Source organism: Mugil cephalus, chromosome 13 (genome assembly GCF_022458985.1).
Source record: "Mugil cephalus isolate CIBA_MC_2020 chromosome 13, CIBA_Mcephalus_1.1, whole genome shotgun sequence".
In the NCBI taxonomy this organism is placed as follows: Eukaryota; Metazoa; Chordata; class Actinopteri; order Mugiliformes; family Mugilidae; genus Mugil; species Mugil cephalus.
In genome coordinates, this window is record NC_061782.1 from 6,164,587 (window position 1) to 6,181,248 (window position 16,662).

At 42.9% G+C, this 16,662-nt stretch overlaps 1 protein-coding gene across 3 annotated transcripts in view; it reads right to left on the bottom strand.

The window, feature by feature from the left end:
- Window positions 1-16,662, bottom strand: part of dntt (deoxynucleotidyltransferase, terminal) — an 83,226-nt gene that overhangs the window by 56,329 nt on the left and 10,235 nt on the right. For all 3 annotated transcript variants that reach the window (XM_047602233.1, XM_047602236.1, XM_047602235.1), the window contains exons 4-6: window positions 4,126-4,296; window positions 458-529; window positions 121-244 (exon numbers count right to left, since the gene is read on the bottom strand). In XM_047602233.1, coding sequence (XP_047458189.1) covers window positions 121-244; window positions 458-529; window positions 4,126-4,296 — 367 coding nt within the window. The remainder of the gene's footprint in view (window positions 1-120; window positions 245-457; window positions 530-4,125; window positions 4,297-16,662) is intronic.

Here is a 16,662-nt window from a genome sequence, read left to right on the forward strand (position 1 = left end):
AAAAAGTCCCAAATGACATGTAGCCCCCCTGGAGGAATTCCAGAGTCCCACTTGGAACTAAGCTCGACTTTGAAATTTTCCACTCTGTAATCTGCGAATGGTGATGAGATGTTGATGTACCAGTTTGCTGCATCCGGTTTAGACGAACGTCGGGCTCCGTCAGAACGTCGCTGAATGAGCGCATCCCTCTGCGGTACCACTTCTCGGCTGTCTTGGGTCCGACCCCAAACACACTCGTGAACAGCTGGCAGGAAATGAGGTAAGGACGCAATCAAGAAGACATGCTCTGAAATGACAGGCTCTCCTCAGAAGGGGTTAGCTTTCACAAGTTTCGGAGAGCTCCGTGTCCGGCAAATGCAAATCACTCACGTGGCGATTTCAAAGCTCCAGAAGGGAGTACAAGGGAGAAAGAAACGACTGAGTTTGTTTTGTTTTGTTTTTTTTTCCATCTACTGACCTTCAGTGTTTGATACCTTTCATCAGAGAGTATTTTCTCAACTTCAAACGACTGGCCGTGTTGTAGGATCTCCTGCAAACATAAAAGCAGATGATATTATTAAGGGGAAAGCCGTTTGCGTCCGTTTGGGCCCTTTTTTCCTGTGTTTTCCTTTTCTCTTCCATCAGCTATTAACAAATGCCCCCCATGAATTGCTGAAAATAAAAAAATAAAATAAATCAGGTGTCCTCATTTCCATTTCTTTTCAAGGAACAACGACTTTGTTGCTGCGAGAGCTGGGATTAACGCCGTTTTTTATGGCATTCATAAAAAAAGCCCAAGGTGATGTTTTCCCTAGATTCTTGGTGTTTGCTCAGAAACATCTTTGTTCCTCATTTAACTGTCGGCCTCTTTCACCACAGCGCCACTAATCTGCCAGTGACATTTGAACCGCCTTCATTACGTGGTGGCATGAAGTCAGGTAGCAGCTATTCAGTTGATATCGACAGTTTCCCATGGGGGAGCTATTGGTGTTTTACATCCAGTGTTTGTGGATTTTAAGGTTGTGCATAAAGGGATGGCGGCTAGCACCAATGAGCCAGTGAACCCAAGATGCAGACTGTTGAGTACAGTGCAGTGTGAAGCAGCCTTCACTGCTCAGTGATGCGTCCATCCGTCCACCTCTGCTTTCCAACCCTCCAGCTAAGGCCAACCTCAAATGCAAGGATAATGCTTCAGCACACACCCTGCTCGGGTAGAGGCGAACTTCTTTGCACGCGCAACGCCTCTCTCGCGCACACACGCGACAATACAAACTGACTGTTCATCCCCAACTCTGCCTCAGTGCTCCCAGACTCTTCTGTCTGGGAGACTCTTATATCTTTTTTTTTTCTTCCCACTTCGGATGTTCAGTCAGCAGTGAGAGGTTCAGTCGCTGCTGACAGAGTGTCACTCCGATGTTCACGAGCACGTCAGGCGTTTTGCTTTTACTCTGTTTGGTTTCACTTTGTTTTTCGCGTCATGTCATTTTCTTGTTTTGAGCGGCGATCTGTTCAAAGAGACAACCCAGCGGATGAGAGCGAGTCACCGCCGGGCCCACGCCTGAATCGAGAACAACAACAAGGAGAGGTCATGCGCAGGCAGTCTAATTTGGTCTCCCTGGGACATTTGTGTTATTTTGTTTAATGAATCTGCCTCGCCGCTGACAGTTCTGACAGATTCAGAGGAACCCGCCCGCGTGTATGTTAGGTTCAACGTGTCGCGGAGTCTGATCACGGAGCTCACCTTGTTATTCTACAGGGACCCGACGTTCTCTCCGAGCAAACATTTCTCGACACTTTTCAGTGACAGCCTGCCATGATTTCTATCCCGAGCCAGGCTGTAGGTGAGAGGATGTAGTGACCCAATTTCTCCCCCCCAAAAAAAGTCAAAATAAATTTGTCTTATGTCCGTCAATGTGTGTTGCGGGTGTTTTGCCAAGTGTGCTGTCTACTTTAAATACTATTTCATACTTCTGAAAGATTTAACTAAGCTCAGCAAATGATTTCTGCAAGAGCGTTCCATTCCTCCTCCTCAAAGAATGTTTGTGCATCTATTCAAAAATGGCTCCTCTGTCTGAAGACAAAATAAAATCTAAACTCAGTTTTACAAACATATATATATTTAAACAACCCGCAGTAGATAAATGTACTAGCCTGGTGTAGTCAGATTCAATTGTCAATGTTTTATTCATTTGGATTTTATTATGGGATATTTTCAACTGATAAAAAGAAAAGAAATAATTCTGGTCGTTACTGTCAACACTGTCATCGCCTCCAAGCATCAAACTTGGAGACTGGGGCAAAATCCACCACCTCCCTCTGCAGCTGGATCATGGCCTTTCAGCCTGACCACAACATGTGAGGTCAGGCTGCACTTGCTCCCCCACACTCAACACCGGTGTGCCACAAGGCTGTGTGTTGAGCCCATTTGTCTACTTCCACTTCACCCACGACTGCAGATCTGCAGTTTGCAGACGACACCACAGTGATTGGTCTCAGCAGCAACAATGATGAGACACTCTACAGGGATCATACCACTGCAAGAGGGAGGGTGGGGTGCTGCATTTCCTCATTAAAATATTATTGAGCACCCCTCACTTTGTCTCAGCACCCCTAAAAATGGGCTAGACGCGCCTATGGTGTATGATCTGGCCTGCTGCCTTAGCTATGGCGTCAAATTGAAGCCTAAGTCGCCTTCTTTCCATCACTGCATGAAGCCCACCAACATGATTTTATTGCCCTGGCAGATCTGAGCATGATGACTTCTGAATGCAGCAACGCCAGCTTGAAACCCGGCTTCTAACTTGTTGCTAGGTGACACTGATCCTGTGATGGATTTCTGTCATTTTTGTAGCAGGGGAAGTCGGGCTGACTCCAAGGCTGTGAACGTACCCCATGTGCATCGCAGCGTTCATCATCATCATCTTCGTTCCCACTGGAGTGGGCTCATTTAAAAGACAATGCTGGTGCTGTTCTCTTTATAGTTCAGTTCAATTAAAATTTAACATAATTTTAATCAATAACAAATTGATGCTTTGTAAAAATCTGGTCTGAAACCCCCAGAGCAAGCATTAATGTGGAGTTGGAAAGGAAAAAAGTCCATTCTAACAGGAAAACATTTCAGAAGAACCCAGCTCATAAAGAAGGACTCTGCCTATGGTCGGCCTGTAGAGACACACACAAAAAAAAAAAAAAAAAAACAGAACGAGAGCAGCAAGTATCAGTAAAAACAAGACATTTTCCCACCTTTGAATATGTTTAAATATATATTTATATATATGCTCACTAAAGTACATTATCTCTGCTTAAATCAATAAATAAAGTATATTTCCTGTAACGGCTGCATACTGTATTTTTAAACAAAAGTCGCATAAGCAGGAGGCGTGTTTGCTCGGGACAACAAACCAGATTCAGATTAATAATCATTTGGTGATTTATAAATCAGGCCAGCATTGATCGGCCTTGGAGTGAGATCCCCTGTTGCGTGTAGCCTCCCGGCAATGAGGATTTTAAGTTTTATATTTATGGGTCCACTGTGGTTAGTTTTTTTCTTTTTTTCCATCTTTCCTTGTAGTGCACGTGAGTCACTTTTTTTTAATATTATTTCCTTTGACTTCCTAACCTTGAATTTATGCAAAGCAGCTGCTTCAGAATATAACAACTATTCAACAAGGCAATAAACTCAGAGGCATTGTATCTATTAGTAAGTATGATCATTACATTCTCTTCGGCAGCAACTTGCAGCGGGGCCTTCCTGGTAATGTTTATTACCATTAGATAATTGTCACTAACATAAACAGTCCACAGGGCAAACAGAAGGTTGGTTGTGGTCTCAGCCTTCACAGTAAATCATTTGTAATTGCTTTCTTAAGAGAGTTGAAAACGTGAATAAATATTGCCCAATAAGGTAATTTGAGGAAGGCCCTGACACAAGAACCTATGTGAAAAATGTCAGTCAGCTGTGGCAACTCATCAACAAGGTGTTGCTAATCGAGCTACTTCAGAGAACTTAACTGGATTAATAATTTCTTTTCTACGACCTGAAATAACTGCTGCTGTTTCGTGAGTGCTCTCAACTTGTGTAAAACAGATGGATCTGCTGTCAGGTGGACTCTGCGTCGAGCAGACAGCCTAGACCGAGGGCTTTACCTCCATGACAGCCTTAGAGTGTTCCCCCAGGCAGGGCAGGTCCTCTGTGGCTCCCAGACAACGCACCGCCCAGGGCAGACTCTTCAGGACAGACGCAGCTCTCCTGAATGCCAAGCACGGCCCCTCAATCTCATTGAATTCATAGGTCTCTGCCAGCACTTCAAACGCATCCTACAGGGAGAAGCAGGCAAGAACAAATGAAGGCAGGAGGAATAATGTAGGAGAGTGGATTACAAAAAATTCTACCTGTAAGATATTGTATAATAAGTACTGAGCGGCAGCCTTATTGAATGAATCACCAATTCTTTTAAGTATTTATACAAAGGGAGGGTGGGTGGAAAAAAGAACGGAGAGAGCGAGGCCAAGCACAAAATGTGTCAGGTGTGCATTCGCACGTGAGAAGCATTGAACCGTAGACGAAACTAGACAGGGATAGGAGCTCCCTCCGTATCCGTCCTCCAAACTCTGCCACTCCCCCTCAGCCTCTGTCCCTGTCACTGTCCATGTCCATGTAGAGCTTGCCGCATGTTGCTTTTCTTCTGGATGACCAGACAGAGACTTTAGAGGCTGGCGAGCAGCAGACAGGAACCTGTCATTTTCCACTTGTTCACAACAGGCTCCCCAGAGGGCAGGCATGGACTTTTCCTCCTTTTTTTTTTTTTTTTTTTTCAAAAGCAACATATTTGCTGGAAATAGGCTACAGTCAGGACAAATGAAGAAGAAACTGGAGGCGCAAACAGCGAGTCCTATCATTCTCTGATATTAAATTCAGAAGCTTTTTTTGTTTTAGTCTTTTGGCGCCCAGCTTCACTCCACACTGTTTTCGGACGAACCAGATATTCCTCAATATCTGGTTTAATCCCCATCCCCTATCCGAACCAGGGTCTGTATCCTCATCCCACCCCTTCCCTTCAAGGGAGAGAGGTAGCTCGGACACCCAATCGACACAATTTTGTTGAAAGGCAGTAAAAAGGCCAGGAGGGTGGGGGTGACTCTAGGATGCTGGAAGTCACTGTTAAGCATTCTTGAGGTGTTCTTGTAGACTTCTAACTTAATGAAACATTGGCGAAGGGAGGTGCCCACTTGAAAACCCCAATGACGTGCCGCATACTGCCTACTGCCGTTGACTAGGCTAGTTAGCTGGCGTGGAGCAGATGGTGGAGACCAAAATAATGCTAAAAGCAAAGTGAACACAGGTTCTTTACCAACTGTGACAACTTCCAGGCCTCAACACCTACTTCCACGTTTGTTGATGTTTGAGGGAGTGGTTTATTTGTAGTGATGGCTACCCTATATCTGTAGGTGTCTGAGCAGACTGTCTCTCTGTCCTTTGGTTTGGCTTTGTTGAACTTTGTGTTGTTTGATCATATCGGGACACAATTAAAGCAGACATCATCTGCTACCTCCCAACTTGAAATGGGCACTGCGCAAATAATCTTTTAAGTACAAAAGACTTCTGCTTTAGCCTCCTCAAGTGTGACGAGATAATATCCACTGTGCCGATTTTATTAGGCACATCTGTGCTTGCTGAGGCAATATATACAACCATAAAGTCCGCCTTTATGAGGCTTGCAACACTTTTTGAGTCGTAGAGATCATTGTCGGTGCATTTATTCAGAAGGGTATGCAAAGAGAGGGGGCAAATATTGGACTCAAGTATACTGTTCCTAGTAGAATCCCTCTGGATTTAATGGCATATGTCAAACAATCTGGTAAATATTGGACCAAATATTAGTCTTGAAGTTGGGAAAAATTGCAAATTTAGTTGAGGCCTTCTTCGATGGAAGTGCCACATATCCCCTGGGATTTTCTATCCTTCTAAGACAGGCACATATAGACTAAAAGAAATGTTTTACTGTTGGTTATTCTACGTTGCTTTATACGTTATTCTACTGAAGGTGGAGAAATAATTCATAATATAACTTTGGTGTCACTCTTTCTAATAATAGATACATTGCTTTTTGCAGGGGGATTAATTATTCCATAACCAAGTGGAGGAAACCAATTGTTGGTTCTTTCTAAGACACTAATGATCACCTTATTAAAGCATCTCAAGTGTCTTGAGAAATGTCTTAATACAATTATCACATTTCACTCATTTATAGAAGCAACTTGTGTTGTTGCATCCTCACAGTATTCTTGTTGCCAAAAGCCATTTTTGTGCTTCTAAATGAAGGAATGTGATAACTACACCATTTCCACCCAAACTGTTCTATGTGCTATCTCACTATGTGGTTTTATTTAGGCGTGCTGTTACTCTGTACACTTCCTGCAATTATTTTCCAGGTTTTTCTTAACCTTCCTAGGAAGTCTTAATTGCCTTTTTCTTTTTTTTTTGTTCAGGAAAACTATGATAGTAGACAACAAATCATCTACCTTCTTCCCATGTCTTCCTCCTTTATCATTTTTCCAATTACAGTGTATTGATATGCAGTACATTCTCTGTTAAGTCTGCTTCTATATCAGCAAAAATGCTACACCTGAAACAAAACGCAAAGCCGCTTTGTGCAGAAAATGATGCCTTTTACGTAAACCACATGCATTTCTAGAAGGCAATGTCTCAGTAACTGAAATGATCAGTGAAATCTATCAGTCTGGCTTCCACCACAGCGAGGGTCAGTTTACTCTTGGAACATTTACTGGAAATTGTCACATTCAGCCGCCATGGAGATGAAACACCTGCACAGACGTAAATAACATTGACCATCTTGTGACAATTCATGTTCTGCTGGGAAACGTTTGGACCTGGCATTCGTGTACCGCCCACCTACGTACATCAAACCAGATACCTCCACCACATAGCAATGAAGGCAGACTCAGACACACACACAAACGCTTTAGGAACAACTCAAATAAAACACAAAGAACAGCACAAGGTGTTGACCTGGCCTCCAAATTCACCCAAACTGATCAGGTATCTGTGGGATGATCCATAGAGGCTCCTCCCCTCAACCCACTTTAGAACCAAACACTAACAACATTGTGACACCATAGGACCTTCAAAGGTCCGTGTCCATTCTCTGTCCATTAACCAAATGGTTATAATGTTATGCCTGATCAGTGTACGTGCAATTCATGACACATTTAAATCAAGATTGAAAAAAAAAAAGCATCTCACATTGACCGAATACACATATTAGTCCCCCCCAAACAAGATTTCATGGTTCTGCAGGAAGGGACAGAATAAAACCTCTGTATTTTCCTGATTTTGTTCAACTCCATCCTCTGGTTTCCTTGTGCTAGAATTTGACTTTTCTAATAGCACCGGCACAGGTGTTGCTGATGCCATTAGCAATTTTTTCTGCTTTATTCTCGTGTCGCAGTAAGCTGCCATGCACAATACCGTCACCGCTAACCCGCAGCAGCTAAATGTTTAAGTCCTTACACCTGTTCTTTTTTCCTAGTTTATTTAATTTGCCCATTCAACGAGCCTCCGACAGAACACAGCCACCTACACTGGTCACAGATTTTTTTATGCAAAAAAATAAAAAAAATGCAAACTAAAGTATATTTTTATCTGTATTTCCACACATTGGGCCGTGAGCGCCGTCTATGAATGCTTCAGAGTGCAGTGAAGGACTGTGTAGTGTTGACACTGATGAAAGACCACAGATGCTGCCGGTGTCCTGTTGTCGCTGTGCGCCCACTACAAACGACCCTTTCACATAACATTCATTTAACTCAACATAACGGTGTAGCGAAGCTGTTAGGACGCAGCTACTGAGTGCGCAGCTTTCTCCCTCGATGCGAGGCGTTGGTATGCATTCATTTAGAAAACTTGGATCTTAACTCTGGCGCTTCGCTCTGACATTCATATCGCGGACGAATCTGTAGCATTTCAGAGGAATACGGCGATAAGGAGCGATATCAGGGAAATGCCGCGTGGCTGATAAACCAGCTGGCTGGTGCACAGCGCCTGAAGGGCAAATACTGAGAGCCACTACACGGACTCAAGCTGAGGAACGCTAAACCGGGGACATGAACTTAAAGCAGCTCAGCGTTACCGCAGATCAGGACGGACTCTGCCACATTTCATTTCCTCTTCCCCAGCCGAGCCGCAATCTGAGGTCACTGCACCACCCGCAGTCCTGTGCAGACGAGGCAGCCTCAGGTCAGTGAGCAGCAGACTAGGGCCCAGCTCGCCCAGGAGACTCACTGACCCGTTTACGGCGGCACATGGAAAGGGAACGACCATTTACATCTCACAAAGATTTACACACACACACACACACACACAGACAAACACACACGTACAGCAGATCTCTGCTCACAGCGTGCGACAAATAGGAAAGGCAAGCTTGTTATCGGGTAGGTGAGAGGGCATGCTTGTGTTTGCAAGTGTTTAGTGAGAAGGATGTGGAAAGAGCGGCTTGTGAATTCTGTGTGCGCTTCAACACACTGGTTACTGAACGGCTTTAAGCCCGGATAAAGGAAATCCTGGAAATAATGCAAACACTGGAGGTATAAATCCACAGAAATGCATTCGTGTAAAACGGAAAGTACACCGCTTTTTACATTTTATTCTCGTGCAGCTCTGCATTTTTTATACCTTCAGGTGCATTAAATTCTAATCATTGGTGTCAATGCTCAAAACTGGAACGTGACCTCTGATGTCGAGGTTCTGCTCCTCTTTGATACTGAAGTGTGTGGTGTCGCCTTGCCAGGCTCTCATGAAAAAAAAAAGAAGCTGAAGTAAACAGCAAATAAAAACTGTTGTGTGTGCCAATGAGTCTGGCAAGGGATTTGAAAAAGAAAGTAAGTCTACTATGTGTAGATTTCAAAGGAAAATTTGCCCAGAACGAAGCAATGCATCAGATTTGGCCCGAGAGTAGATGGTTTGGTGCAAAAAAAAGAAATGCCAGAATTTCTTCAAAGAATCACCACAACCTAGAGCCAATGGGATATTTTTTTTTTGCTGCTGAAGAAACATAATATTCCCCTCAGGAGATCGTGGGGACCAAAACAGAGATGAAAGAAAAGGTGAAGATTGGATTTTTCATCATCATTTAGCCAGAAACACAACTGGAAAAGCAAATCGCTGCTTCACAGGGATGCGGATATGCAGATAGGCAGCCTCTTGATCAGCCACAACATTATGACCACCAACGGGAGAAGTGAATAACATTTTGACCATCTCGTGACAATTCAATGCCGTACTGGGAAACCTTTTGACCTGGCATTCTTGTGGATGTTACTTAGATATGTGGCACCCACCTAGACCAGACCAAGCACCCCACTGAGGGGAAGGGTGGTATGATCCATAGGACCCAAAGGCCCCCCCACGAGAGCTCCACAATATTAGTGAGGTGTTAATAATGTTATGCCTGATCAGTGTGTGTGAATTTATTTATAAAAGTGGAGCTTATTAAAAGCTGCTGGTGTAGTGTTTTTCTGTTGACCCTTACCTCAAGAAAGTTTCTGACATGAATGAAACTGTAAAAAGTGGAACATCCAATCGTCACATTTAATCATCTCACCTGTGAAACATCCTCTCTCTCACACACACACACACACACACGCACTGATCTCGAAGCTGTCAACTCTCATGTTGTCGCAGCAGCTGTGTGGAGTCAGCGCAGTGGGCTTGAAAAATCCTCCCTGCATATGCGTTCATCTAATTAATGAGGAGTTAAGGCTGGTGAGGGGGGACTTTGGTTTGCGGGGACGTTGATATAGCGCGCCGATTTACCCCCCGTCACCGGATATCACGGACATGCCTGCGAGTCATGTTCGCACAGCAGCCCGCCTCACCGCGTGCACATAAAAGGAACCATGAAAGGAGGTCAGATGACCCACTGAGATGAGTTTTAACACGATTAGCATCTAGGAGATGGATTTTATCTGTCTTTTATCTAATGAACACGCAGTGTATATGATTCTTTTTTTTTTTTACCTACACCAATGAAATAAAAAGTTTTGGTGAACGCCAAGAGAGGATATGGATGGCACTTTAATTTGAAATGTAAGGCCAGTGTATTATTACATGTACACCGATCCGCCACAACATTAAAACCACTGACAGAAGCATTGACCATCCAGTTAAAATACGATGTTCTACTGGGAAACTTTTGGACCTGGCATTCATGCAGCTGTTAATTAGACATGCAGCACCCACCTAGACCAAACCAGACACCCCCACCCAATAACAATGACACTCCTCATCCCCAGACAGGACGCAGCCTGACATAGACACACACAGAAAAACCCTTTGGGAACAACTCAAATAAAACATGGAGAACAGCACAAGGTGTTGACCTGGCCTCCAAATTCACCTTAACTGATCAAGTATCTGTGGGATGATCCACAGAGGCCCCTCCCCTCAACCTATGGGGCCCAAAGGCCCCCCCACTAACAACACTGTGTTGCCAGACACCACAGGACACCCTCGGGAGGCCCATGTCCATTCTCTGATGAGGGTTTTGGAGGAACGAGGGAGACCTACCCAATATTAGGATTAGGTCATAATGTTATGGCTGATCAGTCTTTAAACACATTTACAAACAGCTTGATTCTTTTCTGATATGTTTGTTGCCTCTCCAAGTTCTAAACTCCTACCAAATGCAGCAGGGAGTCAGTTTTGTGTATTTAACGTCCCCCTTTCTCCTCATCCGTAACCTTTCCGTTATCACAACACCGGAGGCCTGGTGCTGCAGGGAAACATATTCGGGATGTTTAGCCATTTCTCTGCGCACCTCTACATCTTCCCTCCCCTCCATTCATTAGGTCTTGTCAGTGCGTTTGCTCATACGTTATCTGCTCGAGTGCATTTTACTGTATATGCGCGCGCGTGTGAGTAGCCCCCGGAGGGAAGGCATTCAGCGCCGTACGTCCATCAGCCGAGACACAAATGTCAATTTTTTGTGTCGGCGGGCGTCAGGTTTGCAGTGGAATTGTGACAGCAGAAGACTCGAGGCTAAGCAGATTTAACAGAGAGGGAGAGAGAGAGAGAGCGAAAGAGAGGGTGTAAGCTCGACTTGTGTACGTACATTCAGAGTGGATTTCCCAGTCAGAGCAAGAGTAAGGCAGGAAGAGACAACAACAACAACAGTGAGAGATAGCACGGCGCAAACGCGCGGGGGGTATATGAGACGTAGCAAAAGGGCAGGGAGATATAATATGGGAGTGAAAGAGAGGGTGAGGGATAAAGAGGGGTGAATAAATCAATAGTGCGCGGCTCAGGAATGACAGGCCGCTTGCTGCCAGTGTGTGATTGACACCTCACTGGGGTGCTGTTGCCGCGACGATGCTCATCCTCTCTTCCTGATCGTGACACCGCTTTGCACCACATACTTCCTCCTCCTCCTCCTCCTCCTCCTCCTCCTCCTCCTCCCCTGGACGATCTCTCTCCGCCCTACCTTCCTGAAATCATAGCAGGTTTCCTCCGACGCTTCCTCTCGTATGTCTCCCCGATCCCTCCACACACACACATACACACTCATAATCACAACCTGCATCACTTAAATCCCACTGCGTGTTATTGTATAGTTGCCTCTCTCCGAGTTGCATGTCTGGAACACGAATGGGCTGCATACTTCAGGTATTTCTACCTAAGGAAGCTGCAACATGCAAATCCAGCTGTTGTTCATTACCACTGAACGCAAAGTGCCTCTGATTTCTTGCAGAAATGCAAAAATAAATACACTTATTTTAACACAAACGTTTGCGCTTTAGAGTTTCTGTCACTGATGAACAAATAAATTTGCACATATTACAAAGCGTAACTTGACCAAAGTGACCTCAACAGACGTCTTTTAAACCATATTATACAAAGCATTCTCCTAATGTCCACACTAAAGCGGTAATTAAAGGCTTGTTTGACCTTCCATCCTCTTTTCTCCTGCTGTTATTACATCCATGCCTTAAGAAGATAATTAATTATTAGAACTGGAAACCACAGTCAAAGATGGCAACCATCCCCTTGCCTACCAAGCAGATAAGTCAAAGGATTTTCTGGTGCCCATGTTTTCTTTTGTGTATTACAGCCCTTTAGTATCCACTGCAGACTCTAAGTAGAACTTAATGCTGCACCTACAGACTTTGTAAATATTTAATCACTTTCTCTTTTATAAATATGAATAAGCAGACTTAAAGTTGATTTGCACAAGGTGGTGTCTGCTCAAAAGCTTTACTGACATCTTTCATCATGGTGGTCCATGAAGAAAAGGCTTTTTGCACCTTTCATCCCCCATATAAAGTTGCTCAGTTGTGCATGCAAAAAAAAAAAAAAAAAACAGGTTTGAGAACACATGATGAATTCCTCTGCCTGAGGACTTTGGCTTCACAATGTCTGGGGTAAAGTGAGGAACACATGAGGGACGCTGTAGCTTGTTGCTGTTAACACGAGGAACCGCTGCAACGAGGCTAAGAGACGGCACCATATTCCTCTCCGCTAATACATTCATCCCCTTATTTCCATCCACTGGCTCGCTTCATTTTGCAGAACTGAATATTCGGTTAATAAACGACAATGATGCGGTGTCCTTTTTTTCAATTTAACAAATTACCATAAATGCAATACCTAACGCTGGGAAAGTTTCAGAATATCAGTAATTTGCATTATTCAACATTTGTTTTTCTTTTCTGTCTTATTTATTTCATTTTTAAAAAGTAATTTAACATTCTGTGTTGTAAAAGTTGAAGTGAGAGGGGGGAGTTTGGTCTGGAGTCTCTCTGTTGGGAACCAATTGCTGCAATTGCCAAGATTTGCCGGACCATTTGGACGGGGTTTATATAGTGATGGACAGAACGATGTGGAGCTGCATTTGTTTACAGCAAAATGTGTTTCAATCTAATAATGAATTCCAAATGACTTGTTAAATAGAACCACAGGAGTCTTGCTGGACCAGGCTAACACAAAGGTGTTTCAATTATTTAGCTTAAAATGAGGTTGTCAATATAACAGAAACCTGTGTTGATAAAAACACAGTTCAAAAGTTCTACAAACCACAACCTCTGAAATTGTAGTTGAACTAACAGCTCTCTCGTTTATTTGAAACAAACACTAAATACTGTAACCTTCATGAAGATTTAGTGCAGGACGGTTATATTAGTAGTTATATTAGATTTGTATTCACTCCGCACATACAATTAAATGGGCTCTTCAAAGTCCCTTTTTTTTCTTTTTGTAAATTCTCCTGGTTGAAGTCTGAGAGCTTCAAGGTTTCTGTGTTTCATAGTTTTTTGTTTTTTTTTTATCTGTTGGCATACTCATTGAATTTAATGAGAAGGTGTGTCCAAACTTTTGACTGGTAGTGTATTCCTGGCATTGTGAGCACAAAGATGTGAGAAGAGCTCAGATTCACAGATTGGTAACACCTCCTTTTAGGGGACTTTCTGAGGTTGCTAGGTGACAATAGCACCGTTTACCAACGACACGCTCCTGAAAACACACTGGACTCTGGAGCTTAAATCGGATGAATGGCCTGAAAGGGTTTGGGTATAAACTATTCATTTGGTTTTTGTTGTGCCGCTTAGCTGGATACTGTACAAGCATCAAGTTTTAAAGCTCAAAATTCTCCTTGCCTTTAGACATGCTTCTCCTCGGAGGACACTCATCACATCGTACGCCGCTGCCAGCTGACATCTAACCCGCTAATGAGCAGGAATGAACTTTCCGAGCGTGTGTTATCGACAGTCTCCATGAAGCAATGGCAGCAATCCATATTTGGCCACAGTCCAACAGTGCGACATGTGCAAGTTGAATTTATTTACATCATAAATGATGTTTCCAACATCCTTAAATCTCCTTTATTTAAGAAGTATATTGTACTAATGGGGTTTCTAATCAACAGAACACACTTTTTGTTCATTTTATTTATGATTTGCCTTACAAAGGTCATGAGAAGATTATTAACAGCCCCTTAAATTCGGGACTACATCACAAATTAAGATCACATGCTGTAGGCCAGAGGTCTTCAACGGTTTTCAGGCCAAGGACCCCTAGACTGATGTATATGTGTTCTATATTAAACTTGGCCTAGTGCAAATTATGAATATGCATTATTATTATCAAAATAAATAATGCACAGGTTCAAATATTCATTTGGTTTTATTTCTATTTTTTGTTCAGGTGACAAAGCGATCCATTTTCCATTTTCAGTAGCCTCTGGGATTTTACCTGTAGGCTGAATAGGCTCTTGGAACCTGACAGTGTGTAATATGTGGCCTTGTGATTGGCTCAGCAGGTATAGGGGTGGGTCCTACTGTGTACAGGAGGTTTAGATTGACAGGTCTAGCATGGAGCTCTGTGTGAAGCGTTGACTTAAGGATAAAGCCCATTGCCTCTATTTATCCCTTTACTAAAATATGCTGGCTTCATGTTAATGTGTTCTTAAAGGAATTTAAATTTGTGGGGGGAAATAAAATGAATATATATATATATACACATATACATATATAAAATGTCTGATCAACCAAAGATTTTGCCCTGCAGTACCTCCGCGGACCCCCTAGAGGTCTCGGACCCCCTGTTGATGACCTATGTTGTAGGCCAAAAAGCACACGAGTCCCCAACGAGTCTCTCAGTCTCCTCCAAAGCTTTTCCCATTAGTATTCACGGGGATTACATCATCACTGTCCCTTGCTATCAAGCAGACAGCAGGGCAGATCAAGGATTGCTTTACCATAGCGGATCAATAGCTCGCCCCTCATTAGCACTGCCACACTAGCATATCCTACCTCGGTTGGCTGGCTGGCACTTATTTCTAAACAGGGGCTTGGTTTACAGTCAAAGGGCAAAGCTTTTTTTTTTCTTTTTCTTTTTTTTTTTTTTTGCGACTCGGATAGTTAAAGTAATTGCATTCTGTCTGCCTCAGTGAAGTGTTTTACCTGTGGCTTCCTCGGGTCCACAGCTAGAACAACCTCTCACTCTAATCAGAAAGCATCCTTTGATGTGGCTTTATGTGGAGATAATGAGTTAATCACGGGGATACGGAGACTGAGTGGGATCGCTAATTATGGAGTTAATGCCGCGGAAAGAAGCCGGGGATGAGGAACCGAGCCGCGCTCCTTCCCCAGGTGAGACGACGCGCGGGCGCGCACATCTGTACCTGCAGCGTCCATGTGGACAAACAGAGAGAGCGAGCGCATCCATTATGTACGTTTACCGTCGCTTGGAAGTTTAGAGACGTTACGCAACAGATGCCTCACGGGCCTTCGGTAAGCTGTTCTTAATAGGTCTGACAGAAACTCATCAGCGGGTCTCCACACTCCCACACAAACACAGCGAGCTCACGGTAATATTGCACATCTCGGAGCTCTGATTTCATATTCCAAATATAGCAGCAAGACCGCGCCTCCAAGACAAACCACGAAAAGCGAAATGAAAACGAATTATGATGCGTTTCCATTAGGTCAGAGCAGAGCTATTAAATTTATAAGTAATTACTGCTTTCATTAAAGATTAATCTGGCAATCGTTTTATTATTAGTTTTCTATTATTGTTATTTATAATTTAGACAGAAAGTGTTTGGGAAAAAAAGTCAAATCAAAATAGTTACCAGTGCCTAAAGTGATACTGCTTCCTGCACACAACAACTCTGGAGCCCCTCCTCCTCCCACATGAACACCACTTATACTTAATTTTACTTTTAATTTCTAGTTTAGTGTTAAACTGTTGCGCCATAGTTGCACATAATGCATCCCAGACTTTGACTTGACTCTAAAATTAAATCTTTGACTCAACAAAGAAAATCAACCCAACAATTTTCACCTGTTTTTTTTGAGTTCCAGCAACTTCTCATGAACTCACTTTTAGCCAACCGACTATACTGAGTTATGGGAATTACCTGTTCTTCTACAGTCAACAGTGTTTTTAATTAAGACCTGCTTAATAAACGATCATTTTTAAGTTGATAGCTCATAAAAATCAGGTTGTTTCTTCACATTCTTTAGGTGTTATGTGCTTAATTATCAAAGTTAAGAACACAGTTTTTAAGTTTACTTTAAAACTGCTGAGCCAAAAGTTTTCTATTTTAGAGTGGCACTGAGACTTGAAGAATTAAAATACTGAGTTATCAGGTCAATTTTTGGAAGTTACCAGAACTTGAAACCAGTTCAGTGCCGAGTGACGCAGAAATATGAGTTTAGACTGGACACAACACTAAGTTGATCTTAGTACCAAAAATACTGAGTCAACTGAACGCATCATATATTGTTTGTAACTTAAAAGTTCAACCTAAATCAATAAATTAGTATTATTTTTTTTTGTACTACAATGTAGTGGTTATAACAGGTCCTTTCAGTTGTTTTTTAAGAGTGTTCACCATTCAGAAAGATAAAATGATAAAGACACAAGGATGCCAGCGAAGCCTAGTATTTGTAAAACTGAAAGTTGTGACTGTTTGATTAATTAATTCACGGAAATACTGTTTAACTTTACTTGATTTATTTACCTTTTCCCCTGTGTTATGGTGGTTTATTCATGCTTTTGTAAATACACCTATCTATGGTTGGCATGTTCCCATCTTCAGGTTTCTCGCTCTACACCTGCGGCTAAATCTCCATTATTGCTGGAACATCACCTCCCGTTTCTTTCAC